At 35.3% G+C, this 27,595-nt stretch overlaps 1 protein-coding gene across 4 annotated transcripts in view; it reads left to right on the top strand.

Moving 5' to 3' along the window:
* The window catches only part of LRP1 (LDL receptor protein 1), a 527,843-nt gene that overhangs the window by 361,220 nt on the left and 139,028 nt on the right, over positions 1–27,595 (top strand). For 3 of the 4 annotated variants that reach the window (XM_081745289.1, XM_081745263.1, XM_081745282.1), the window contains exons 23-30: positions 2,713–2,917; positions 4,564–4,737; positions 4,887–5,131; positions 7,262–7,391; positions 11,401–11,633; positions 13,750–14,049; positions 17,151–17,387; positions 25,371–25,544. In XM_081745289.1, coding sequence (XP_081601415.1) covers positions 2,713–2,917; positions 4,564–4,737; positions 4,887–5,131; positions 7,262–7,391; positions 11,401–11,633; positions 13,750–14,049; positions 17,151–17,387; positions 25,371–25,544 — 1,698 coding nt within the window. Of the gene's footprint in view, positions 1–2,712; positions 2,918–4,563; positions 4,738–4,886; positions 5,132–7,261; positions 7,394–11,400; positions 11,634–13,749; positions 14,050–17,150; positions 17,388–25,370; positions 25,545–27,595 lie in introns of all 4 variants that reach the window. The other variant, XM_081745273.1, reaches the window with a different exon arrangement.

Consider the following 27,595-nt stretch of genomic DNA (forward strand, 5'->3'; position numbering starts at 1 on the left):
TTTTATATTTATGATAACGATTCATTTTCGGCGTTATTGATGATGATTTGTGGATGTGGCACAGTGTGTACACGGCAGTGATGCGGGATCGGTACAGAATATCGTCTCTGATATTCTTACAGGTAACATTGACCAGCACAATGTACATCTAAAATATCATTCAAGGCATTTTGTTTTTGTTGCATTATCAGTGAAATGTTTTTTGACAGTCAGTGGCTACTTACACATAGCTAACATGCTCGTTGAAAATGTGTATAAAATTTCATTACATTAGATTAGATCGTGATTTACCAGTATATGCTTTCATTTTTAATTTTCTACTAGTGCATTAACTGCATTACTTATATTCAGTACATTTTCGAAAGTTCGGATATTTTTGTTTCAAGCTGAATATTAATATTAGAATATACAATGTGCTTCGTTACAGATTAGCATATTTCGTCAATTTGAGGATCATGTTCAAAAATTAAGTTTGCACTTAATTTCTGTAAGACGTACTATTATGTCTGTTGCTCTAGAATTTCATACTTCGTTTCTTTCTTCTCTTAAACCATTATTGTGCGCTTAGTCGTATTTGTTTAGATACAGAATTAGTATGTATTTTTTAAAATTAATTAGTTTTTACTGTAATTGTTTTAAACTATGTATTCTTTTCAGTAGAAAAGATTATGCCAAAGAGAAAAATAATGTTTATTCATTTGCAACCCTCCTTACAAATCTATGAATAGAGGTGTTTCAACACATTCTACTAAGTTTGAGAGAAAAAGCTTTCATAATGACTTTTTTTCTTTTTAAATTTTAACGTGCTCCCATCGGAAAAAGCAAATTGGCATACTTTATTTACAGATTATGTATATGAAATATGCTAGTTACTTTTTTCCGAAAGCTCTCAAAACTGTATATACAAAATAAATTTACCAGTTTTTCAAAACGCCCATTTCACTATAAAACTGAATTCTCAGTAAGTAAATGAAATGCTCGAATATATACTCATTCTTTCATTTCTACTTATGTCACCAGAAGAAGGAATTTCCACCTTTATCTGAATCACCAGCTACGCTGGTATTGTTAGTTTTTCTTTACTTATTTACGTTTTAAGCGGTATGTACGAGTGCTTTCTTCTGTTGTTTATGCTATATGTTTGTATTTTTTTGTCTACTTTTTAAAATTGTTATTCACCACTTAAATTTGCATTATTTTACATTTTTTTCCCAAAATATTTACGTTTTGTAATGTAACATTATTGTAGTTCAGAAACAAAATTTTATTTGAATTATTATTATTTAGCAGAAGATAAATTTTGGACGAAAAAGGACCTTGTGCACAATATCTGCTTAATGATTCCATTAAATTGTTAAGGAATTTCTTTGTCGAATTACATTGGAATAATTTGTGATTGATGTTTCCTATTACCTCATTGTACTCAAAAGATAATCTCTAATAAGACAAGGGATAATTGATTTTGTATGATTGTGCTGGTGTCATTTTCCTATGTAATTTAAGTCTTAGTAGTTGTATAATTTGATTTCTTTTTCATTATTTTATTTTTTCCCTGTTTAGATTTTGTTTCACTTGGAATTTACCAGGAAAATTTTCCAGGACTTAGTCGATTTTTCAATTTTCTGTGCTGCATTAACTTTTCAGTTGAATGTTTTACTTTTAGTTAAAACTTCTTTTGACGGAATTTGTGTATTTGTTAGGGTGTTATATATAGTAGCCATACGAAAGACTTTATCTATTTTAGTCAATTTTATGTTCTATTTAATTTTATTCTCAAGCTAAGCTCTTTTATATTTATTATATTCTATATTATTTTTCTTTCCCAGTTGATGTTTGTTAACCGTTGCAAGACGCGTAGGACATCTGTGCATATACATGATCATATTAAAATTCAAGCATTTTTTTCCTATTTTTCTGTTCTGTAGATATTCTTCTATTGTTGAAAATAATATATTCCTTATTTTTATCACACCCGCTCAATCAAATCTACACTGGACCAAAGTATTTCACATCATCAATATACACATCACATATAAATATTTATCCAAATATAAATATCACTAATAAAAAAACTGAAATAAATAATATTCTTACAAGTTAAACTGATTAGTGGATAAGTTTGCGATTCAGCAAATCTTCCCGGAGCTTAATCGATGAAGTAGTAAAAGAAGATAACAATGAGAACAAGATGTTCGTTGCATGTTTGCGTATACATCGATAGGGCAATTTAAGTCGCTGACTTATTTGGCATCATTGGTGATATTAAATATGCTCAAGTCTTGCTGAGTCAGATTATCGTTATTGAAATGTTTTCGGATTATTTTTCAGTTCTCTAATAAAAGTACTTTTGAATATTAATACGACTATGGTTTCTTCAACTCTCTCAATATTGAGGTTGTTGACTGGTGAGATTTCTTAAATCTGGAAACTAATCTAGGTTATGTAAAGATTTAAAGAATCCAAGTTGGGGTTCAATTTTATCCTTTTATCTTTGATCAATTTCAGCCGCAAACAACGTTTGAAAAGGAAGTGGCAAAGAAAATAAACACCAAGATTTATTTATTTATTTTTTTTTAATGTATGGTGGAACATTTATACATTTATACATATACACAGACATATATAAATCCATTTTTGTACTATAAATGGAATAGCAGAAGCTAGTTTCAACAAATTTCCAGCTTTGTAGTAAGATAATTAAATATGTTTCAGCATTAACAAATATCGAAGTAGTGGTTCAAGTAGGCCTAGCGACAGCAGAAGGTCTTGCTGTAGATTGGATAGGAGAAAATTTGTATTGGGTGGAAAGTAACCTTGATCAGATAGAAGTTGCTCGTTTAAATGGAAGCTTCCGAAGAACTTTGATTGCTGGAGACATGGAATCTCCACGAGCGATTGCTTTGGATCCAAGAGATGGGTAAGTAAATTAATGTAACCTACTGGAATATAAATTTCAACTTCCATTTTTGGAATACATATTTATATATTGATGTTCTAGTATACCAACAGTTCTGCCATATCTTACTTTCTTAATGGTTCAGAAATCTTGATTTTTAACGTTCAGAATATAGAAAGCAGAGAACTTATAGAAACTGATGAATTCGTGAAGAACGATGCTACTTAACTGTTAGTTCGTGTTCTCGATCATATTCAATGGATTACTTCAGGAATAACATAGCCAAAATTTTTACTTAACTGAAATACATATATACACAAGGCAGAGTTAAGCATGCAGTGTTCAATTGCTTTTATAAATTATTAGCAAATAGGCCGACCAGCAGGTGCTAGAGGAATGAAATTCCAAAACTCAAAAAAACTGGTCGTATTGTTTGTAGCTGTAACACCACGTAGCGAGTTGCAGAATGAGATTCGAGTCTCCGGCAGTCTGTCGGCTAGATTTATATCTACGTATATATAATTATGTTGAAGACTTCACTAATTTGGAGACTTCTCCCTAGACTCACCCTTCCCTACGTCATTGTTAAATTGATTGTTTTGTATTTACGTCCTTTGACAGTAGCAAGACTCTATATAGAACAAGACCTACGGTTTTTGAAATGGGACTTAAAACACTGTAGTGCGTTTGATGCTCTCCTGTCAAGAACTAAACCTGAATCCTCATGCACCAAAGGCAGACACCTTAGCCACTAGGTCACCAAGAAGTGCTGTTCATTCATGTTCGTATTCGTTTACTTCTCTGCGTTGTTTAACAGCGAAATACTATGTTATTTTGATATGAAGAATTTATGCTATAGTAATATAAGAATTTCTGTGATTAACAATGTCATTCTTTTTTTCTGTTTTCTTCCAATTACAGCAGAAACAATGAGTATTTAATTCCTTCTAAATATTGAGAGGAGAAAATTTGCCGAAATTGTGCTTTATCTTAATACGTGCAAAAGAAAAACATTTGTGAAAATCTGTTTATTATTTCGTTGAAAGCAGTTTGTTAATACGTATACTCGTCAGTTACCCTTGACCTAATTAGGGATAGGTGGAACGAGAAAAGGTCATTGAAAATTTGTGTTGCACCAAAATTAAAATTAATACACTTTCCTTTTTCTGCCTACTTTTGATCGGATTAGCTCTGCTGGTGACTACTCAAATCTCACCTTTTGTCCTCCCCAACTCGGGACCTTTTCATTATTTTATTTTCGTTGAGATATATCTATATATCTATATAATGTTTTTTTTTCTTTTATGTCAAATTGTTCTGCTTTTTTGTGTGTATATATTATTAACAAATCAAAAAACGCTATTCATTATTCTGTATTTTAATCCATCATTAGGGTAATTAAAAGCTTTTTTGAAGATTACAAGAAGCAAAGGTATAAAAAGTACATTTGTTTTAGTCAGCAATATTTTGGAAAGAGTAAGTAGCGTAGTACTTAAACACAAGCTCGTATTTTACTAAACAACATTTTATTAAATAAAATGAGTTAGAATATGTTTTTGTAATATTTGCTTTCAAATGTGCAGCGTCCGTATTGTACTTATTATATTCTTAAAACATGCGTAACAAGGAGTGGTCATATTAATGAATGTGTGTATATATTTAAATAGTGTCCTTTTCTGGTCTGACTGGGATGCAGAAGCACCAAGAATTGAATCCTGTAGCATGAGTGGAGATGGTCGTCACATTGTTCTTCGTGTTAATGAAGTTACGAGTGGTGGTGCATGGCCAAATGGATTAACTCTTGATTACAACGCAAGAAGGATTTATTGGGTGGATGCAAGGTGAGTTTTCATAGAATTTCTTCAGATCCTAGAAGTAAGCTGTAAAACTACTGGGATATAAAACTACTAACGATGTCATAATTATGGTACATAGTTTCCATACAGAAAGAAATTGAATTTATTTGCGCATCTGTGCTTTTCTTTCCTAGATCTGACTCTATACACACAGCAACATATGCGGGAACGGATCACCGAGAAATCATGCGAGGACATGAAACACTCTCTCATCCTTTTGCAATATCTCTGTTTGAAAACTACATCTATTGGACAGATTGGAGAACTAACTCAGTGATACGTGCTAATAAATGGAATGGATCAGACATTAGTATAATTCAAAGAACATTGACACAGCCGTTTGACATTCAGATCTTACATCCGAGTCGACAGCCGCGAGGTGAGAATTGTTACGAATTAATCTAGTTTATTTTAATATAAATAATGGTGTTAGTAACAAACTTCTGAAGTTACACATTTTTTTATTTTGTTCCTTATTATTTTTATACACTTTTGCGCATAAATGGAGAAGTATGTTATGTTATAATTGTGATTTTAAATGAAATGTAAGTAGAGCTGTAACTGATCAGCATAATTGGCGAAGATATGAAGTGAAAAAAATGGTCAGTTCTAATATTGCATAAAAGTATTTATATTAAACATCGTGTATTTATATTAAACATCATTACTTTAAAATTAAATCATGAGTAATAATAGTTATATAATCTGTTAATTTAATTTCACAATATGAACTCAAAAAACTAGTTTTTTAAAAGTATGTGTTATATGTGATAGATACTAAATATCAAGAAAATATTCAGATTATTAATATTTTTACTTTAATAACGTAATATTAACGTTTTCTTCAGAGATTCGTTTCACAATGTTTTATCTCTTTAGCGTTAGCTTGCTGATGAATTTACTGTCATTAGTATAATATTTAAAATTCATCTTTGTTACTCGTTTTATATCTTAATGTAAAAATAAAATATTTGTGTGCCAATTAATTTATCATTTTATGTCGGAACATGAATATTAATATACCCGAATATAACGTTTAGCGTACGCGCTTTTGGCGTGGGAAATCCGGGTTCAACTCCCGGCGGGAGCTCATGTGGTTCGGATTCCACGTTAATCAGTAGGTCCACGTCTTACATAGCGTCGCTACTGAACGGGACGTTAAACTCAAAATCAACCTAACTCAACGGAATATAACGTTATAAAACTAATTAATTTACATTATAAATGTCAGTTACTTAAATGATTTCTTTTTTGTTATAGATCAAAGTTAGGAATTTATTTTGTAAATTGATTTTTTTCGATAGATAATTTCGAAATTAGGCGTTTAAATTATGAGATTTAAGATTAATTCTCGGAATATTAAAATATTCGGTATTTTGTGGCTCCGGATTCGTTTTCTAATAGATCATTAATTTTCTTTAGTGCATAGGACATAAGTATTAGACGTAAAATTAAATAAATAAAGAAAGTAATGAAATCACATATGTTCACTAAGCTGACAATGTTTAGACGTAGAAAAACTAATAATAAAAACAAAATCTTACTTTGTCAATTTACTGAAGCAGTATGCAAACACAACTTATATATATAATGGACATAGGTATTTAGCCGAATATATATATATATATAATTATTTTCGGCTAAATACCTATGTCCATTATGAAGTTTTGCCCTAAATATGAAAACTTATATTGTATACATGTTATTGAAAGCAAGCAACAAATGTTTAAAATAGTGCTTCGACAATGAGGTTTTTCTATTTTTCCCTTCTTATTCATTATAATGATTTAAGTTGTTTTGATTTATATAACTATCTCTGTTAAGATCTGGATAAATAGATGAATGTGTTGAATATGAAAAAGCTAAGTGTGTTCGTGAACATATGTAGCATTTATTTGAAACTTAAATGTTATGAACCTTGTTCTAAATAATGTAGTTAGTATAGTATTTATGTTGCTTTGGTTGTTAAAGACGAAATAAATGTTGCTATCCGTAATGACCAGCGAGAAAGTATCTGAGATGAAAATGCTCAGCTCTCTATTATGCCCCTTTCCATGTTTACATCTTTTTAAACCAATATTTTAGTTCGTTATTTATTTTTTGTGCTTACCTCGAGGAAAATGCACGTAGATCTCAAGATAGCAAATCCATTTCTTATTTTTATGTTTTAAGAAAGAAAAAATATTTTGCAAATGCATGCAAATAGCTTTCGTTTTTCCTTTTCCTATCTAAATATTGTATAATATGTAACGGTTCAACACGTGATTCAAAAGAAAGAAAAGTCAAATGACAGTGTTATTGATTTCAGTATTACTTTCCTACTAAGAATAATAACTTCTTTTTTTCTTTTCATTCAAATGAACTAGAGATGTGCAGAACATTTGGGATGTAAATAACTTTAATTTCATTTTAAAGAAAACCCTGAAATAAAATAGATGTGGTTTAATATTGTTTTGTTGTTTTTTTGCCTTTCAATTACACGAAAATTAATAAAGTCTTTTTACTATAGGAACCGTAAAAAATGCATGTGCGGAGAATAATGGTAATTGTTCACACCTTTGCCTTTTGAGTTTTAATGGCACGTACAATTGTAGTTGCCCACATGTGATGCGTTTAGCAGAAGATGGTAAAACATGTGTTGGTAAGTTGTAGCATGTATTTTTCTATATTTCTGTTGTTTGTAAATTTGCTAGCAACTATCTATGTAAGTCGCTTGATACTTCTTACAAATAAACTCTAAACGACTCGTCCTGATATTCTTATCTTGTTACAAAAGCTTTTAATAATGATTTGTCTGAAGAAAATAAATAGATAAAATAAAAATAAAAGAATTCATTACACTAGATACGTTAAGATTTGTTTTTGAAGTTTGATTAGTGGAACTGTTCTAAAGATGAATGTTGTTGATATTGTTGGTTTTAATGTCATTGTTGAGTTAAATGACACTAAACTGTGTATAACGCACTTAAATTGTGTATAACGTTAATCAAAAGAAATTAAAAATCTAGCGGTAGCTTAAAACCCAGTTATCTGTTTTGTACGTAAGATTTACAGCATAAGGACATATATTTACAGGTATTTATTATTATTATTATTATAAAGCTAACCAACTCGCTTTTTCACCCACCACCTTCGAACATCGATATGTCACCTAAGACATATCTGGAAGAACAAAAGTAAAGCATCAACGAACCTCCATCAGCATCGACGACCTTCTGCCAACGTTCTGGAAGGCCATGGATTCCATCGCGGTAGAACTTGGTAGGCCGTGAAGCGACGAAGGTATCAAGTGAATTTTGCACCTTTACTAAGGATTTGAACTGGCGTCCTCTAAAATGATTGTCCAAGGAATGGAACAGGTGATAATCGGACGGCACAATGTCCGGGGAGTATGGCGGATGCAATAGTGTTTCCCATCCAAGGCGTAGAGGGGTGTCCCGGGTCATCGTAGCCACGTGGGGCTTAGTGTTTTCCTGTAACAGAAGGACCCATTTGCGATTCAGAAGTGATGGCTCCAGATAGTTTTTCTTGAACACGGTTCAACTGCTGACAGTACACTGTTACATCGATGCCCTGACCAGCTGGTAGCAGTTCCTGATGCACGATGCTGCGAGCAGTCCACCAAACACACAGGAGGACCTTCTGGTGCAGTGCTGTTTTGGAACCGGCACATGGGATGCTAACCAATGATGACGGTGCCGTGGAGCTTCATACAGGACCCACTTCTCATCATATGTCTACACCCTGTTCACAAATGTCTCCTTCCTCAGACGAGACACCAAAGAAACACGATGTCTGTTCGTGTTGCCTTCTGACCCGGAGTCAAATCATGTGGGACCCATCGACCGAACTTGTAGTGCTTCCCAAGTCGATGAAGATGCTGCCGAATGGTTTCTCCCCTCACACTGAGTTGTAATCCCAGTTCCTCACATGTCTGGTCACTGTTCGCCTCAATTGCTGCCTGAAGATCTTCATTTTGTACATGTGTTGTTCTTCCGGGACTTAGTGCATTTTCGATTGTTTCGTCACTGTTCTGAAATTTGTTAAACCACCGCTGCAGTGTCCGCGTAATCACGACACCCTCACGAAAGATCTGGCATATATTCCGGCCCGCTGCAGCGGCGTTTGACCCCAGTTTAAACTCATACAGCATATACACTCTTATGACGCTCTGTAGAGGTCCAATGTTCACTCTGTCCTTACGCAAGTTCACGGTGTAACTGAACTGCCACAACCAGGTAGTATGTTGGATATACCCACACCAACAACTGATCTTCGACTTATCTCCACTAAAATTCAGCTCACGGTGTGAGGGCCAATGGAACACAGACCTCTACAAAAAGCGACAGAACATTCTTGGTTACCTTTATAATAATAATAATAATAATAATAATAATAATAATAATAATAATAATAATAATAATACCTCTGGAATTAAAATATCCCATATAGGGTCTCTGGGAGGGGAATTACTTCAGAGAGACTATTGCAAGATAAAGATGGTGAAAGTAGATCTAGGGAAAAATACAGGCAAAAACGAAATAATTTGAACTGGAACGAAAAACATACTTACCATATGTAAGGAAAGAAAATTAGAAGAGCTCAAAAAATAAAAGTTGAAACAAAATAACGTATAGTTAATAAGAATTTTCAAAGTTGTGTGTGGGTGTAATAGAAAAAGTAGGAAGCAAAGGATATACGATATTTTTTATATTCTTCTCAGGCTGTGAGTAAGACGGTAGTGATTGCTCGGTAATGAAGAAAATAAAAGATATGAAAAAATAAAAAAACATCATAGAAAGAAAAATGGATACCTGTATAACTGTAATGAGAGATTTCAGTGATGAAGTCGGGAAAATATGTGAAGATACTATTGTAAATAAATAATATTGGGACGAAATCAATGAGCATTTGATTGAATTAGCATATACGGGAAGTCCCCAATACTAAGATATACAGTAAGTTATGATTCAGGAAATAGTTTGAAAAGTTCTCAAAAAATAATGAAGATAGTCTCTGTGCCCAAGATCTCTCCATTACTTTATGTAAAAAATATCAAGATGAAGTTTTTTTTGCAATTTATTCAGCTTTCCAAGAGTAAGTTCTGTCTTCTTCATTAATCATTTATTTGAACCAAAAGTGGTTCAAATTGGTGATTTTTGGTTTCAACTTATCGTAATAGAACATAAATATTAAGGAATAACGAGTAATAGCTTTCAGATACCGATTCAGCGTAAGAGAAGCAGATCCTACAATTAATTTTATTAGTTAATGGCAGCCTGTAGTTACAGATGTACTACTTCAAGTTTGAGTACTGAATTTGCATAGTTTGGAAGTCTGCCGTATTGTCACATTGTGAAATGAAACTCACTTGTTAGTACCTGTAATTAAATTTAAATTTGGTGTTCGTAAAGTTAATTGCTGTTCATGGACAATTTCATTTTACTGTATCATTCTTAAAACTGCTTTTCTTTAGAAATGTTCCTTGAAATTATTCTTCTTTAGCCTTAGCACTCGATGTATTGATAATAAAGATGTTTTAAATTACTTACTTATTTAAAAAGGTCTACTTATAGAATAGACTTAAAATGGATTTCGTATCCTTATTATTCGAGATAGTTTGGTCCCGATGGCCTCAGATAATCAGTAAGTTACTGTATTTTCCATTACAAGTAATACACTCTGTCTTCGAATCTACATTGTGTATCATCTATTTAAAATACGGTCTATCTATCTGACCAATACTAACTGCCACAAATCTCTATCAATTGGAAAATGCCATAGATTCCTTCATACGCACTATCAAGCACATTTCTTTCTTTCTTAAAATTCTTTTTGATCTTCAACTGAAGCCTTTTAACTTTCGCAAGAAACTTGCGATTTATAGTAGTTTTACGGAAATTTCTGAAAAACATTTTATTGTTTCTTCACATTTGCATCCCTTGGTTCAACATCAAATGCCAGAAGTACTTTTACATCAGAATTTCAAGAATAGTCATAGTATAGATAGACATAATTTTTCCAGTAGATTTCCACTGTCACACATTTCCAAATCACTCTGACTTCTCTTCTCAGAAAGGTATTTGTTAAACTTTGTGAACACAATCTACTATAAGTGCTTTGATATAATAGTAACTATTGTATTGTTATATCGCATTATTAATGACGGTTACAAGTTTAATATAAGATGTTTTTTTCTATTTAGATGGTTTTGTTAAATAAATAATAAATTGGTTGTGAAACACTGATCCAACCGATTTTACAAAATCAGAAAGTTCCTACATTTGATTGAGTAGTAAGCTGCAATTGCTATTTTTAAAGCCTTTTTTATGGCAGCATCGAGAATTATGTGTGTTTAATATCAGATCTATTTTTAGCATGAGTTTTCACTTCTTTCTAGACAAGCAAAGAAAGTCTACATAGGCAAGTAAAGCAGAATTAAAATATTTGAATTATCAAATAACAGTTAATGAGATTATTAGTTTTTGAATATATTCTTAATTATTTATAATTTATATCTAACTTTTCCTCCCCAAATCTGTTAGATACATAATTTAAATAGAAGGTACAGCTAATAGAAAACTACAAAGAATTATACATAATGTGTTTACAAAGCATGCAATTATGTTTGTTACATTTCCTTTCCGCTGCAGTGAATGAGAAAGTGCTGCTGTTCTCACGGGCCAATGAAATACGGGGAGTAGACCTCAAGATGCCATACTATCATACTATCCCAACAGTCAGTTTACCACAAGTTCATAATCCTGTACAACTGGACTTCAGTGCTGCGACAAAGAAGATTTATTGGACTGATACACAAGTGAATGAAGTAAAAAGAACCGGTCTAACAGGTGGTGCAATAGAAGTGATACTAGATACAGGTATATTTTTAAATGGAATATTATTGTTTGACTCTGTTTTGATTATAATTATGTTGAAGTTCAATAATTTTATTTAGAATTAGCATCTACAGAATGTGGTACATACATAATTTTCAGCTCCAAACTGTATCTTTAAAGAAGTTTTTAGATGAAATAGGTGGAGAGTTATAAATCATTAAGTGAATTGAAGTTTTCAGTGCAAGCTATGTGTATTTTTGTTTGTTTCGAAAAGTTAAGTAATTCATTACCTGTAATTGTTTTGTTATGCTTTTTATATATAGTTTCTTTCTTTCTATTATTGTAATTCATTCATGAGAGTATATCTATACAATTTATGTTGTAAAAGTTTTTAAAATTAGAAAAAGAATTATCACAATTTTTATTGCAGAATATAACAAGCTCTCTTTGATAGCATTATTTAGGCTTTTAAATAATTCTTCCGTTTAAAAAGACATTGAGCATACTTTCATATAAATGCGAAATTCTTTTCTTATTTTTTGCTTTTGTTTTTCATCTCTTTATTCACTTTACATTTACAGTTATTTCAAAAACATTTCGTTTGATACAAGTCATCTCGACTAAATGTATATTGTATATAGACAGCACAAATACGCATCATATATTCATGAGTTAGGATATTTTTTTCACTAATATAATAGTTTGAACTTTCACTCTGAGAAGATCATGGTTTGTAAAATCCTGGAGTAAATACATTATTTTAAAGCTTTTTAAAGATTTTTTTTATTAGTAGTAGTTTTATTTTTGTATTTTTTCAGTGTGTTTTATTCTTGTTAACTTAGAATGATTTTGGCTATTACGAAAGTGAGCATTCATTTGTTGAAGAATAAGGGATGTTTACTGGAGTATTTCTTTTTTCGTAAAGAAAAGAATTACAACATACGAATCGATTGTTTTGTAATCCTAATCCTAACTATGTATGTATAAAACTACATGAACTGGCATAAAATAACAGGTACATCCGGTTGACGTGGAAAGTTGAAATTTGGCATGATTGTAGCTTTCCGGGACTAACACACAGGAAATTGCCAAAAGTAAATATTTTTAATTTTTAGAGGGTCTAAAAGGGGAATAAAGAAATTCTCCATATTATTTAAATGAACCCTTTTTTGGACCTATAATCTCATATTTTAGGTACTTAGAATTGGAATAAAAACTTGAAAGTATGTGTGCTTGAACGTTTTCGTTAGTGTTAGCTAAGTAAATCACCAAAAATAAAAATTTCCAACTATAGGGTGGTTTTATGGGGAACTGAAAAACCTTTCCCGTGTTATTTATATGGGACATCATCTACACCCGAAAATGTTCAGGCACTTCCAGCAGGATTAGAATGATGAAATTTGGCATGATTATACCCTTCCGGGACTAACCCACAGGAAAATTGTGAAAAGTGAATATTTTTAGTTTTTAAGGGGTCTAGAGGAGGGAAGAAGAAATTCCCATGTTATTTAAATGGGCGTTTTCTTGGGATACAAAATCTTATCTTTTAGATAGTTGAAATACGAAAAGAAACTTGAAATTTGGTAGAATTATGGGTTCAAGGGGTGTGAGGCCGTAGGCCGAATAAATGCGAGGATCAGGGGTGAAGCCCTCAGCTGGGCTAAATTCAGGAAATGTTAAGAGCAAATGCAGGAAGTTCACTCTTGATGCAAAGGCTGATACATAAGGGACGCGAGGCCGTAAGCCAAGCAAACGCGAGGGACTGAGGGCGGAGCCCCAAGCTAGCCAAATGATAGTCTTAATATAATATAAATAATATAAGATATTATTTTTTATACATAATATTCCTGTCAAGTATGATGTAATGAAATAGCTTTTATTGCTTGTAAAAGAAAAAAAGTTCAGTTAATATTTTCGTTTTATAGAAGTATTCAATTTAATGTTATTTAGTTTACAGATATTATTAATCATACACGTAATATATAATACAAAGATTAATATTAAAATACAAAGATACGTAAAATAATGTAGTTAATGTGATTAATCTTATATTTAAAATGGCGTATATTTTACAAAATTCTTTGCTTTTCCTTAAACTTGAAATTAACCCAGTTCAAGTATGATACAGGTTTTATGTAACTGTTATATCTGTTTTCAGCAATTGAACAACCAGAAGGATTCGCAATTGATTGGATATCTGGAAATATGTTTGTATCTTCGTCGGGAGCTCATTATAATCAGATAATGGTGTGCAACCTGGAAGGGGAATATGTTTCACAAGTTATAACGGAGAAAATTTTCCAAGTCCAATCACTTGCTGTTGACCCTATTCGAGGAACGCTATTCTGGAGTGATATGTCTGGTTATGCATTCGTTATAGAAATGGCTAATATGGACGGAAGCAACAGGAAAGTTTTAGTATCTAGAAGAGACTGGCCTTCTTTACAGATTCCACGAGGCAAGTTGTATATTTTGTCACTACTTTTCTCATTTTTTTCTTTATATGAAAATAGAGGTTTTGGGAAAAATATTTTACATGAGGGTTCCCACCGACCAGGAAAATCTCGAAAACATGGAAGAATTAGAGAATTCAGCTTACTCGTAAAAGTCCTGGAGAAGTCAGGGAATTTTAAATGGGGATTATTACTTCTCATATCCCATTTCTCTTTTTTCCTAACCCGGCTATTTAGTAGGGGACATTCTATAAAATAAATTGTTTTGCAAAATGTCTACGCAGGTACATACTATATACATGTACATGTACATGCATAGTAGATTAGGAATCTCTGGTGCATTTTTTTATTCATTTCATATATATATATATTTGGTCTAGGAATTAATTCGTGCGGTTGGTACGCACACATTGAAGCTGTAGCACAAACACAAAATACATAAATACCTTAAGAAAAATATTGTCCATCGCTAGCCACCACTTTCGCCCATCTGTCAGGCAATGTACGGATTCCGTGGCGAAAGAAGTCCTCATCCTTGGAAGCGATCCAGTCAGAGACCCATGTTTCGATATCTTCTGAAGAAGTAAACCGCTGTCCAATCAAATCGTTGTTCATGCAATCGAACAAGTAGTAGTTCGAAGGAGCAACGTCTGGTGAATACGGCGGGTGGGGTAAAACTTCCCATCCGACATTTTCTAAATAGGTTTTGACCGGTTTTGCGACATGTGAGCGAGCGTTATCATGTTGAACAATAAGTTTATCATGTCTGTTCTCCCATTCTGGTCGTGTTCTGGCCAGAGCTTGCTTCAAACGCATTAATTGTCGTCGATAACGTTCTTCATTCATAGTTTCACCCGGTTGCAGCAGCTCATAGTACACCACACCTTTCATATCCCACCATATGCACAGCATAACCTTTGCACAGTGAATATCTCGTTTTGGTTGTGATGGACCTGGTTCACCTGGTTTCACCCAGGCCTTTTTTCGTTTAGGGTTCTCGTAATGGATCCACTTCTCATCACCCGTAATAATTCGATGCAGAAACCCCTTTCTGCTCTGTCGTTGAAGCAGCAATTCGCAAATGGTTTTTCGTCTTTCAACGTCTCTGTCTTTCAATTCATGTGGAACCCAATGTGACATCTTTTGAATCATTCCCATGGCTTTCAAGCGTTTGGAGACTGTTGTTTGATCAACGCCTAATGCTGCTGCAAGTTGTTCCTGCGTTTGACACGAATCCTGCTCGAGCAATGCTGTCAATTCTTCGTCTTGAAATTTTTTTGGCTGTCCAGCTCGCTCTTGGTCTGCCAAGCCGAAATCACCACTTCTAAACCGTGCAAACCACTTCTGACACGTTCGCTCAGCTAGAGCATGGTCACCATACACTTCCACCAAAATACGATGACTTTCAGTCGCACTTTTCTGCATGTTAAAGTAATGCAGCAGGACACCCCGCAAAAACACTTTATCAGGCACAAATTGGGCCATGTTCACTTAACTACAAACTGGTGTTGTTGACGCTTTAATCCACTGCCCTATACTACGAACGATACGCGATGACAGGGGTTTGCAACACATGTGTGGATACACGGAACTGTGGGACGCTCCGTTCGTTGCGCCATCTCTTGTCCACCCGCACGAATTAATTCCTAGACCATATATATATATATATATATATATATATCTGAAAATTTGTAAATTGTGACCTAGAAAACCAGGAAAGGTCTGCAAATTCGTGCTTGCTAAATAAGTGGGGAATCCTGTACGTGATAACAGTACTATAATTAAAGTATTTGGTTTGAAAAGATTGATTAAAATCAAATCTCAGTGAACGAACAAGTTTATTGTAAATAAGCTATAGCAAATTTATAGTCTGTCCCTCATAATTGCAAAGATTAACTAGATTCAGCATTATTATTATCTCAATATAAATATAGTTTTTATAAAAATAGAATGAGTGGTTCTTTACAATGTGTTCGTGTTGTTAATTTGCTTCATTGTTCTTAGTAATGAACGGCTTAATTCTGATTCAGAGCAAAATCCTAATCTATGTTCAAAATAGTTTATATATAAACAAATGATTGCGTCTTCATATTCAGAAATATACACATTAAAGAAAGCAAGTTCGTCAATATATTTCACTCAGAGAGAGCAATATTTCTTTCTGTATAAATTATATAAATACTAAATCAGTGAATCTTATAAAGAATATGATTCTTCAGACTAATTTTCTAATTTAGAAAAAAAAAAAAAAAAAAAAAAAGCTTACTAGAAAGCTACTACCACATGTGTAAAAGTAAATGAATGATGTCATACTATAGAGCATTAATGTCATTGATTTTTGGCAGAAGACGAACAAAATTGTTAGTCATTTTGAAGAAAATTTTAACGTTTCTTCATTTATGAGGAAATGCCCTTGTACCAGAAAGGAGGAGAAAAGGCGAGTAGTTCCCTAAAAACTGGAAGTTTAAAATTTTAATTAAGTATCAGGGAAAGTGTGGGGCGTACTGACAGACTGTAGTTGGACGGACATTCAAACCTGATTTTATCGGTATTTAGGGGTCTTAAAATAATCTAAATCCCTCGAAACTTTTCCTTTCTTCCTTCGCTGTTCCAGAGCTCAGTACTATGGTAGATGTAAAGTAAAAATAAAGTAATTTGTAGAATAGAGGAATGAAGATTGATGCATCATAATAAATAAATAAATAAATAATAATAAAAATTGTGAATTAACTCAATCCTAATTTTCCTTCTTGTAGCATTCTCGATTCACATTTAATAATAGCATTTACTCATATGCATAGCATAGCATATATATTTAAACATAATTGCAGATATCATCTTTGTATTTGTGAATAATTTTTACTACAATTATATACAGAAAATAGGAGGGTTGTCTTATGTTGTAGATATTAGGAAATATAAATTTATATAACAAAATAAGTATTTTGATCTTTCATGTATATACTTTAGATTAAGTGTGATTCAATCTTTCCTTTCAAATTATATGCTCATAGCCGTATTAAACTTACGACAATGATACAAACTATAGTCTTCCATGTTATGAATATTTATTATTATTATTATTCATGGTAAATTTCAAATATAGGTTTAGCAATGGATGTGGAAGACTGGCGCTTATACTGGATCAACAGTGAATCACACGCCGTGGATTATTACGACTTTGCAGAACAGCGAATACAAACTCTGAATCTGCCATCAGCTCGTCCAACAGCATTGACTGTATACAAAGGCATGGTATATTTTGCTAATCAGGATGATTCAGCTATTCATGTCGTCAACAAAACAACTGGTGAAAATGATGTCATATTAAGGAATAATACAAGTATGTATCGTAGGTATACTTAGCTTTTTTATGTTAATTCTGTAACTTGTGAAACGTCACCATATTGTAAAGGTTTTTTTTTCTTGCATTAGAAGTTTACTTATTTTTTAAATAATTATGAAGCAAGCATAATAATATCGGAGATTAAGTACGTTTGATTTAAAATTTTTGCGTGAAAAAATATAGACTAGTTGCTGTTTCAGTGGTTCACTTTGATTCTTCATACGTATATGATGAAAAACGAAGAAGTTTAGGGTGAAAAATAGTGAAAGAGATGAGTAAAGTTAATCGTTAGGTGAAATTTCCTTCACTAGAACCTCCACCGTAAAATTTCACTGTGGAACCTGAAAGCCCTATGCTGCCATCTTCTGAATTGGGTTCGTGGATGATAGTCCCTTCGGAGTCGCTACGTTAGTAGCAACGCAGCTTACGACATTCGACATGCGTTGTATAGTTCCTTGAAGAGATAGGATGCCAGCTCTGCTCCCAGCACTAACTTCGTGCTTCCAGCATCTCTACATGTTTACCGACCAATCAAGGAAATCGGGCACTACGTATGAAATATGGATTCTTGTTATTACTGTAACAGTGAATGTAGTTCACGATTTCGAGAAAATTCCTTTTAATCCGTAATTTATGATATATGTGTATGAATAATGATATACCTTTGTAAGTTCGGCTATGTATCAAAAACTGTTTCGATATACAAATTAAAATGAAACTTTTAGTTGTTAGAAAGACTAAGAGTTTAGTTAAATTGAGACATTTATTAAATAATAACATAAGAACTAGTACATGGAAATTATTAAATTTGCTTGTATTCAAGTCAATATTGTCTTTGGAGTAGGTGATTCAGTGAAAATGTGTTTTCTTGTGATGAAATGTTACCCTTTACTGTTAAGATAACATACTGTATAAGTTAATCAAATATTCAATTTCTTTTGATGATCATGATCAATGCATTCACTTGTCGCAGCACTCAAATTTCATTATATCCAATATATATTCTACACAAAACATGATGATGTTGAACTAAAGAGGAAATGAACTAGTCAATGGTCTTTTTATGAATGCACCATGTTGCACGATCCATATAATTTGTTTTTATTTGTTTCCACGTTTGTTAAGGCAAAACGTGGAGTACAAAATTGGAATTATAGTGGGTCGATACAAGTGGATCCAATTCGTGTTCAATAGAAGTATAGCGACAAACAGTGTTGGGCAAATTTCAATTGAATTAACAATTAACAATTAATCTGTAAATTTAATTGTTAATTGCAATTAACAATTGAAATAAGTAATGGTTAATTGTTAATTGCAGTTGGCCATTAAAAAAGGAGAATCAATTGCAATTGATCAATTGATTGAAAGTAATTGCAGTGGAAAGTAATTGCAATTGAATTCTGTAATTCAATTGCAATTGAAATTAATTGGCAATTGATTCAATTGCAATTGATTTCCACAGCAATTACTTTCAATTGATTGATCAATTGCAATTGATTTTCACTGATTAATTTTCAACACTGTAGTTCAGAGAGGGCGTGGGGCAATGAAAACTTTAGCCACGACCAATTGACTCACCACCCGTTGTGACCCACAACCCACCGTGACCCACTCTGAACCACCACCCACCATAAATCACTCTTACCCACTGTGACCCACAGACCCGCCAAAACCCATTGTCATCAACTCTGACCCATGATTCACGCCCTCTTTTCTACTGACTAAAGAGTTTAAACTTGTAATAAAACAAGCCTATAAAATTATCACTCATCGGAGTTTGAATTTCTACGATCAATCGCTCAAGCATCGCGCTAATACAATAACAGCGGATCTGACCTTTCTAATATAAATAAAATAGTTTGTTCGTGTGTCTGTGTGTCTATCTTTGTGCGGCCTGTGGACGAGACGAGTGGACCGAAACTTTTCAAAATTTGGTCACGGGTAGCTTGGTCTAGGCCCCAGACCAAGACGAAGAGTTTTTTTTTTTTAATTCCTTACTATGGGGTCTCCAGGAGACGTTTACCGGGACCGGCCTGGGGACCAGACAAGTCGACCGAGAGTTACCAAATTTTGGTCAAAGATACCGTGGTCCAGGTTTCACACCAAGGCAAAGCTTTTTCGAAAAAATTCGAACCAGGGGGTCTCAGGGGGGCGTTTACCGGGACATGTAAAAGTAGTAGAAAATGACCGATATCAGTGTCGATTTCATAGTTTTCGCGGTCGCTGAGATCAATGGTGAAACTCCGATCGCATTAACTTCCAAATTCACCGTATTCTGCTACGGGCCGTGGGTCAATGGGGGGGGGGGGGGGGAGAATACCGAAACGTACAAGTAATCCAAAATGACCGATATTAGTGTCAAATCCATAGTTTTCGCGGTTGCTGATATCAATGGTGACATTACCAGTAGCGATGACTTTCAAATTCATCCACCGTTGTATGCGGGCCTTGGGTCACCAGAGGGGGGAATTCCGAGACATGTAAAAAAATAATCGAAAATGACCGATATTAATGTCAAATTCATAGTTTTCGGGGTAGCTGAGCTCATTGGTGAAACTCAAGACCGCGTTTACTTTCACATTTAGCCCCCATCAGATAAGAAACGGGGGCATTATGAAGGGGATCACGAGACATGTAAAAATAATCCACAATGACCGATGTCAATTCCGTAGTTTTCGCGGTGGCTGAGATTAATGGTGATACTTTCATTAGCGATGATTTTCAAATTTAGCCAGCATTGTATGCGGGCCGGGAGTCACCGGGGGTGGGGAATTGCGAGACATGTAAAACTAATGGAAAGTGACCGATATTAGTGCCAAATCCATAGTTTTAGCTGTTGCTGAGATGAATGGTGATACTTCCACAGGCGTTGACTTCCAAATACAGCCCCCATCGGCTGCGGACCAGAGGCATTGTTTTTTTCAAAATTGGAACCAGAGGATTATAGGGATTTTTACCGGCATATGTAAAAAGTAGTAGAAAATGGCAGATGTTAGTGTCACATTCATAGTTTTCGTGGTATTAGTTGGGGGTTGGTGGGGGCCAGAGGAGATTGTTTCACAATACGAACCAAGGGGGTCTGAGGGGGTGTTCACCGGGACATGTAAAAGTAGTAGAATTTGTGTCGAATCCATATTTATCGGGGTTGCTCAGACGTATAGTGACACTCCCGATAGTGTTTACGTTCAAATTCAACCCCATCGGCCTTCCCAATGAAAGCACATGTACGTTGTTGGATATATATTCACACAAAATATATCCAATGTTAGAAATGTTTCTTAATTGTTCTCTCGTTGTTCAGTTTGTTTACATTGATATTTTATCTGATCCGTGCGAAGAACGGGTATAACAGCTAGTACGAAATGGTAAAGTGTTTGTTATGGACCAAATTACAATGAATTCAATTATATAGATAATTATTATAATTATAACTAATAAATATTTCCTTGTTGAATCATAGAGCTCCTCCGTGGCTAAGCGGTTAGCGTACGCGCCTTTGGCGTGGGAAACCCGGGTTCGATTCCCTGCGGGAGCTCATGTGGTTCGGATTCCACGTAAATCAGTAGGTCCATGTCTCATATAGCCTCGCTGCTGACCGGGACGTTAAACCCCAAAAGCAACTCAAAATCAAATCAACTTGTTGAATTATACATATTTTTCAGTGGAAAAATGAATACAATTTAAAAGTCCCAAATCAACGTAAAGTAGACCAACTTAAAGGAAAAATGTATAAAATTTTCCATATAATTAAGCTTACAAACTTAAAATTTCCATGTAATTAAGCTAAATTTCCATTTTTGTGTCGTTTTGTGCGCCTATTTCCTCGTTTTCTGCGTCACCGGAAATGGGTCAACGTTATCCTACAAATATGGCGGAACAAGTTAATGCTGTTCCGTCAGGAACGATTTCGAGGTCGTTTCCTTCACATCGTCTTGTGCGTGTTTTCTACCGTTTTGTAAGCCTATTTCCACGTTTTGTGAATCAATGGTAGTGGGTCAAAATGGGCATTCAATGTGGGAAGAAAACTGATCCACTCTCCCACCAGTATCGAATTTCAAGGTCGCTTTTTTCGCATTGTTTAGTGCATATTTATACCGTTTCTGCGCATACTTTCACGTTTTGTAGGCCAACGAAAGTGGGTCAAAGGTGACCTACAAATATGGCAGAGAAAGACATATTCATTCCACTTTCAAGGTCCATTTTGACCCTCTTCCACTGATGCACAAAGCGACACAAATCATGTATAAAAAGTGTGAAGGAAACGACCTCATTTGATGGTGACGGAAGTTATTCCGCTATACTTGTAGGCCATTTTGACCCATTTTTGTTGTCGCACTAAAGTGGAAATAGAAGCACTAAAGTGGAAATAGGAGCACAAAACGGTACAAAGCAGGCACTATACGATGCGAAAGAAACGACCCCCCACATTCGATAGTGGCGGAACAATGGCTCTATTTTCTCACACATTGATGGACCATTTTGACGCATTTCTGGTGATGCTCAAAACGTGGAAGTAGGCGAACAGAACGGTACAAAATACACACTAAACGATGCGAAAGAACCAACCCCGAAATTCGATAGTGGCGGAATAGTGAGCCATTTAACTCCCACTTTAAAGGTCCGTTTAACTCACTTCCGGTGACGCACAAGACGAGGAAGTAGGCACAGAAAACTTTTAAAAAAATAATCACTAAACGATGCGAAAGAAACGACCTAGAAATTCGATAGTGTCGGAACAATGGGTCATTTTGGTCACACTTTGGACGTCCATTTTTACACACTTCTGGTGACGCGCAAAACGTGAAAATAAGAGCACGAAACGGCACGAAACATTCACTACTCGACGCGAAAGGAAGGACCACGAAATTCGGTAGGTATAGTGGCGGAACAGTGGGTCATTTTCGTCCCACCTTCGAGGCCCATTTTGACCGTCTTCCAGTGACGCACAAAACGTCGAAATACGCGCACAAAAGGGTATGCAATGTGAAATTAACGACCTCGAAATTCCATAGTAGCGGAACTCTTGGTCATTTTCGTCCCATCTTGGAAGCCCATTTTGACCCACTTACGGTGACGCAAAAAACGTGGAAATAAGGGCACGAAACGGCACGAAAATTCACTAGTCGATGCAAAAGGAAGAATATCGAAATTCAGTAGTGGTGAAACTCTTGGTCATTTTCATCCCACCTTCGAGGCCCATTTTGACCATCTTCCAGTGACGTACAAAACGTCGAAATAGGCGCACAAAAGGGTACGCGATGTAAAATTAACGACCTCGAAATTCGATAGTGGCGGAACAGTGTGTCATTTTCGTCCTACCTTGGAAGCCCATTTTGACCCATTTCTGGTGACGCACGAAACGTGGAAATGGGGGCACGAAACAGCACGAAAATTCAGTAGTCCATGCGAAAGGAAGGATATCGAAATTCGGTAGTGGCGGAGCAGTGGGTCATTTTCGTCCCACCTTCGAGGCCCATTTTGACCGTCTTCCAGTGACGCACAAAACGTCGAAATAGACGTACAAAAGGGTACGCGATGTGAAATTAACAACCTCGAAATTCGATAGTGGCGGAACAGTGTGTCATTTTCGTCCTACCTTGGAAGCCCATTTTGACCCATTTCTGGTGACGCACGAAACGTGGAAATGGGGGCACGAAACAGCACGAAAATTCAGTAGTCGATGCGAAAGGAAGGATATCGAAATTCGGTAGTGGCGGAGCAGTGGGTCATTTTCGTCCCACCTTCGAGGCCCATTTTGACCGTCTTCCAGTGACGCACAAAACGTCGAAATAGACGTACAAAAGGGTACGCGATGTGAAATTAACGACCTCGAGATTTAATAGTGGCGGAACTCTTGATCGTTTTCGTCCCACCTTGGGGACTCATTTTAACCCACTTCCCACGACGTACAAAACGGAAGTAGACGCACAAAACGATGTGAAGGAAACAATCTCGAAATTCATTGGTGGCAGAAGAGCAATAACTTGTTCCGTCATATTTGTAGGCCCATTTTGACCCACTTCCGGTGATGCACAAAATGTGGGAATAGGCGCATAAAGCGACACAAAACACGCACAAAAGATGCAGAACAAAGTACCTTGAAATTCGTTGGTGGCGGAACAAGTTAATGACGCCGTGAGCACCAATATAAGTATATACTGTAGTTCTTACCAGTTGGCGCGGTGGGTCAGTGGTAGAGCGTTCACCTCCGGTGCTTGAGGTTCCTGGTTCGATCCCAACTCGCGCAGTTTGGACTTTGTGGTGGACAAACATCGTGCTCGTGGATTTTCTCGGGGTTCTCCCGTTTCCTCCCACTTTCTTCATTTCATTCATTTCCCATCATCACCATCTCCTTTAGCCTAACCGGCATAATCGTGGGACGTAAAACTAAAGATTTCATATCATTTTTTGTAGTTCTTACCATCAAGGCTGAGAACTGCACGGTCCAATTTTTTAGCCAAAGTAGAAGCCCAACCGGAATAGTTATGTCAACCGACTCGGCTTGGTTCAACTGAGCGTACAGCTTGAGCTGGCTTGGTTGGGATTACCCATCGACTGGGCTCAATTGAGCCAATGGCTTGAACCGGCTCGGTAAAGACGAGTCATCGGCTCGGCTCGATTGGAGCCAATGGCTCGAACCAGCTCCGTTGAAACGAGTCCATAGGCTGGGTTCGAGTCAGCTCAACTGAGCCGATGGCTAGAACGGGCTCGGTTGGGGTAAGCAATCAGCTCAATTCGGCTTGGCTCGTGTGAGCCATCGGCTGGAGCTGGCTTGCTTGGATGAGCTGTTGGCTCGGCTCACTTCTCGGTTCGGCTCGATAAGTGAATAAGCTGTGAGGGAGCCGCTTGAGCTGTTGACAACCCTAAGCCCGGGTCGAGCAGTTTTGAACATGTTTGGCTGGAGTCCCATAACTTCTAACAATTTTTGGCTCAGCCCGAATACTTGCTCCTCCTGAACTCAAACCAAGAACCTCGTGACCGATGTCCTTGCCTCCTGAAGATTTCTTGACGACCAAGATCGACAGTCAACTAATTTTTAGTATTCCGATACAAACCGCCTATATTCCATGTTTATACAGGTACACGGTGTTATAATGATAATTAATTATAGTAGTAGTAGTAGTATCATTGATTATTATATTGTCTATGTAGGATACTTGAAGATAGTAGTACTGGGAACTACACAAAGGATTTAGCTCGAATTGGCTCGACTCGACTGGAAACTCGATCCGAATTCGAGTCGAGTTGGGGGAAATTTTTCGAGCCGAGATCTCAAGTCGAGCTCAAAGATGTCTGCTTCGAGTCGAGTCGAGTTTTAAAGAAAACTCGCTCGAACTCGCTGGTGCCCATTCCTATTGTATGCATGACGGGCATATAGAGTTCTTTCGAGGGGGATAGAACCATAAACATAATATATTTTAAAAAATACTTAGTTTCCTGGCTTTCTTCCCAGGGGGGGGGGGGGAAGGGATGGTAGGTATCCAGCATTTCTTATAAGTACCTTATTTGAAATATGTAAAACAGTAACAAGTGGACAACACAATACACACACATCTTCTTATCTTCAGTTTTAATTGCTAATTTCAATTGCAATTAACAATTACAATTAACAATTACAAGTTTCAATTGTCAATTGCAATTAACAATTAAATGTTTCAATTGCACCCTTTGCAATTGACAATTAACAATTAAAAGTTTCAATTGCCTGGTGACCAATTAACAATTAACAATTGACGAAAATTTAATTGCAAATTTTATGATTGAATTCAATTGCAATTGAAATTAATTGTCAATTACAAATTGAAATCAATTGCAATTGATTTTCAGAGCAATTACTTTCAATTGATTGATCAATTGCAATTGATTTCAATTGATTTTGCCCAACACTGGCGACAAAAGCTTAAGTGTCAAAATGTTGAAAAGCAGTGGCATTGACTCCTGAAATATTTTACACTTACTCTGTATTCATATTTATTACAGATCAAGTATTGTCTTTGAAGATTTATGATCCTGAAGTACAGCAAGGAACTAATCCATGTTCTGTGAATAAGGGAAATTGTTCACATTTATGTCTGCCCATTTCAAAAACTGAGAGAGTGTGTAAATGCGCCACTGGTTATACTTCAGATCCAAATGATGAAACTAAATGCATTGGTAAGTAAAAGTTTTTATTTACATGTTCACAACTTTCAGCGATGAAAATAGTAAATAGTATTGAATCGAATTTGTTAAAGAAAAGTTTAAGAAGACGGCTTTGTTTGCTGCAGTCTTTCATAAAACTAAATCTAGATGGCTTCTAAACGAAAGGTTGCTGTTCACTTTTTTCTTTCTTTTCTTTTGTGTGTGTGTGTAAATTCTTGATGTCAATTTCTTGTTTAACATTTACTTAGTCTTTACTAGTATACCCTCCATCTGTTGCAAGGACAACATCGAGAAGATAGCTGAATTCTTCCCAAACTCTCTGCAAAATTCCTTCCTCCATTGAATTCATTGCCTCTCTGATTCTGTTTCTGAGATCATTCATATCATTTGGTAATGGAGGCACAACTCAGCCTTTCACGTAACTTCAAAAGAAGTTATCACACGATGGGATGTTTCAGGACCTTGAGAACTGAGAATGTAATGCTAAATGTTCGAGTTCCTTGCGACCTATTCAACGTTGAATCAGTGTGCTATTTGAGAACAGTCAAAACCTTTCTGTACCAATGTGATGGTGCTCCATCTTGCTAAAAAAAAATGGAATCATTAGAGTCTTCATTAAGTTGTGAGAGAAGCCAGTTTTGAAGCATTTTGACGGGTGACTCCCATTAACTGTTTGCGCCTCAAATAAGAAAGGACCGTACATCTTTCCTGTAGAAATAGTACAGAGCATGTTTACTTTCGGCGAATCGCTACAATTGCATGTGGATTCTCTAGTTCTCAGATTCGCACATTGTGCCAGTTGACTTTACCGTTTAAATGGAATGTCTCCTCATCGCTGGAATTCAAATGTTGCAAGAAACTGTCGTCTTCAACATCGTTTAAATTTTACACATCTTTGTTGTCACTGATAGGAAGTGCATGTGCAAAAGTCGCCTCAACACATTCATATGAAAGATCTGAAGCTATGTACTGGCGCAACTTGCAAGGGCTACCTGCCAAACTATTTTGAATTTTTCTCATATTTTTCTCTGAAATGCATTGCAACCTTGGCTCTTCCCCTAACATAAACAGTCATTTCCAAGAGCGTTGGTACCAACAAAGAATGCTGCTAGCTGTGGGTGGCTTTATCCAAAATGTCGTCTAAATATACGCCTCATCGCAGTTGCTGAGACAGCCCTGTGCATTTCTAGAGCAAATAAATCCTTCTGTTGCGAAGTCATCATTTAATACAGAAACCTTTCTTTTTTACTTAACAAAATCGTTTAGATTTCAATTCAATGAAAATTTAACGGCAATTGTTGTTCGACTGTTGCTGCATTTAGAAAGGCATCTAGCAAGATATTGTAATTAGAAAATCTATGACGTACCCCTTCAAGTGTGATATATCTCAATAAGTGTTGACCCGTGATTGGAGGGATATAAAGCTCTGAAATTGGATCCATCTGTTTGATACTGCTGCATATTGTGAAGCAACAAGACAATATTAATATGATTTCATTAAATTCATTTTCGTTATTTGATGGAGAATATATGATATTAACGGAACACCAAACCGTTGTTCGCACTCGTTTCCCGATGGGAGCATAGTCTTTTTTTAACCATGAGAATTTCTATGCACATGACTTTACACGCTTCTCATGTACATAACGACCTTTGCCATTTAACAGTGTCGTATTAATTCAATGAAAAATAAATTTTACATCAATGAATAGTGTTAGATCAAAAATGTTACCCTACATCTCATGTGTACCATTTTGATAAAACCAGAAGTTGAGTCAGCATGTCATTGTGAATATTACATAAAGAAGTTACTGTTCTGTAAGTCTGTACCATTTGGTTAAATTTGCATGTAATTTCAAGCTGAGTGCACTTTCATTGCTAATTTTCAAGTGGAGTGTACAATTCAGTATTTGTTATAAACCATCCATTGAGGAAATGATAATGAGATTTCCCATTGAAAATTAGTCACTTAAATAAATAAGGTATATTGACGTATACCAAAGTTGAAGTTAATATGTAAACATGTTTGCGTACAGGGCGTAAACGTAGGATGTAAAGCTAAA

The sequence above is a fragment of the Thermobia domestica genome, chromosome 2, assembly GCF_964235325.1.
Source record: "Thermobia domestica chromosome 2, izTheDome1.hap1.1, whole genome shotgun sequence".
NCBI lineage: Eukaryota > Metazoa > Arthropoda > Insecta > Zygentoma > Lepismatidae > Thermobia > Thermobia domestica.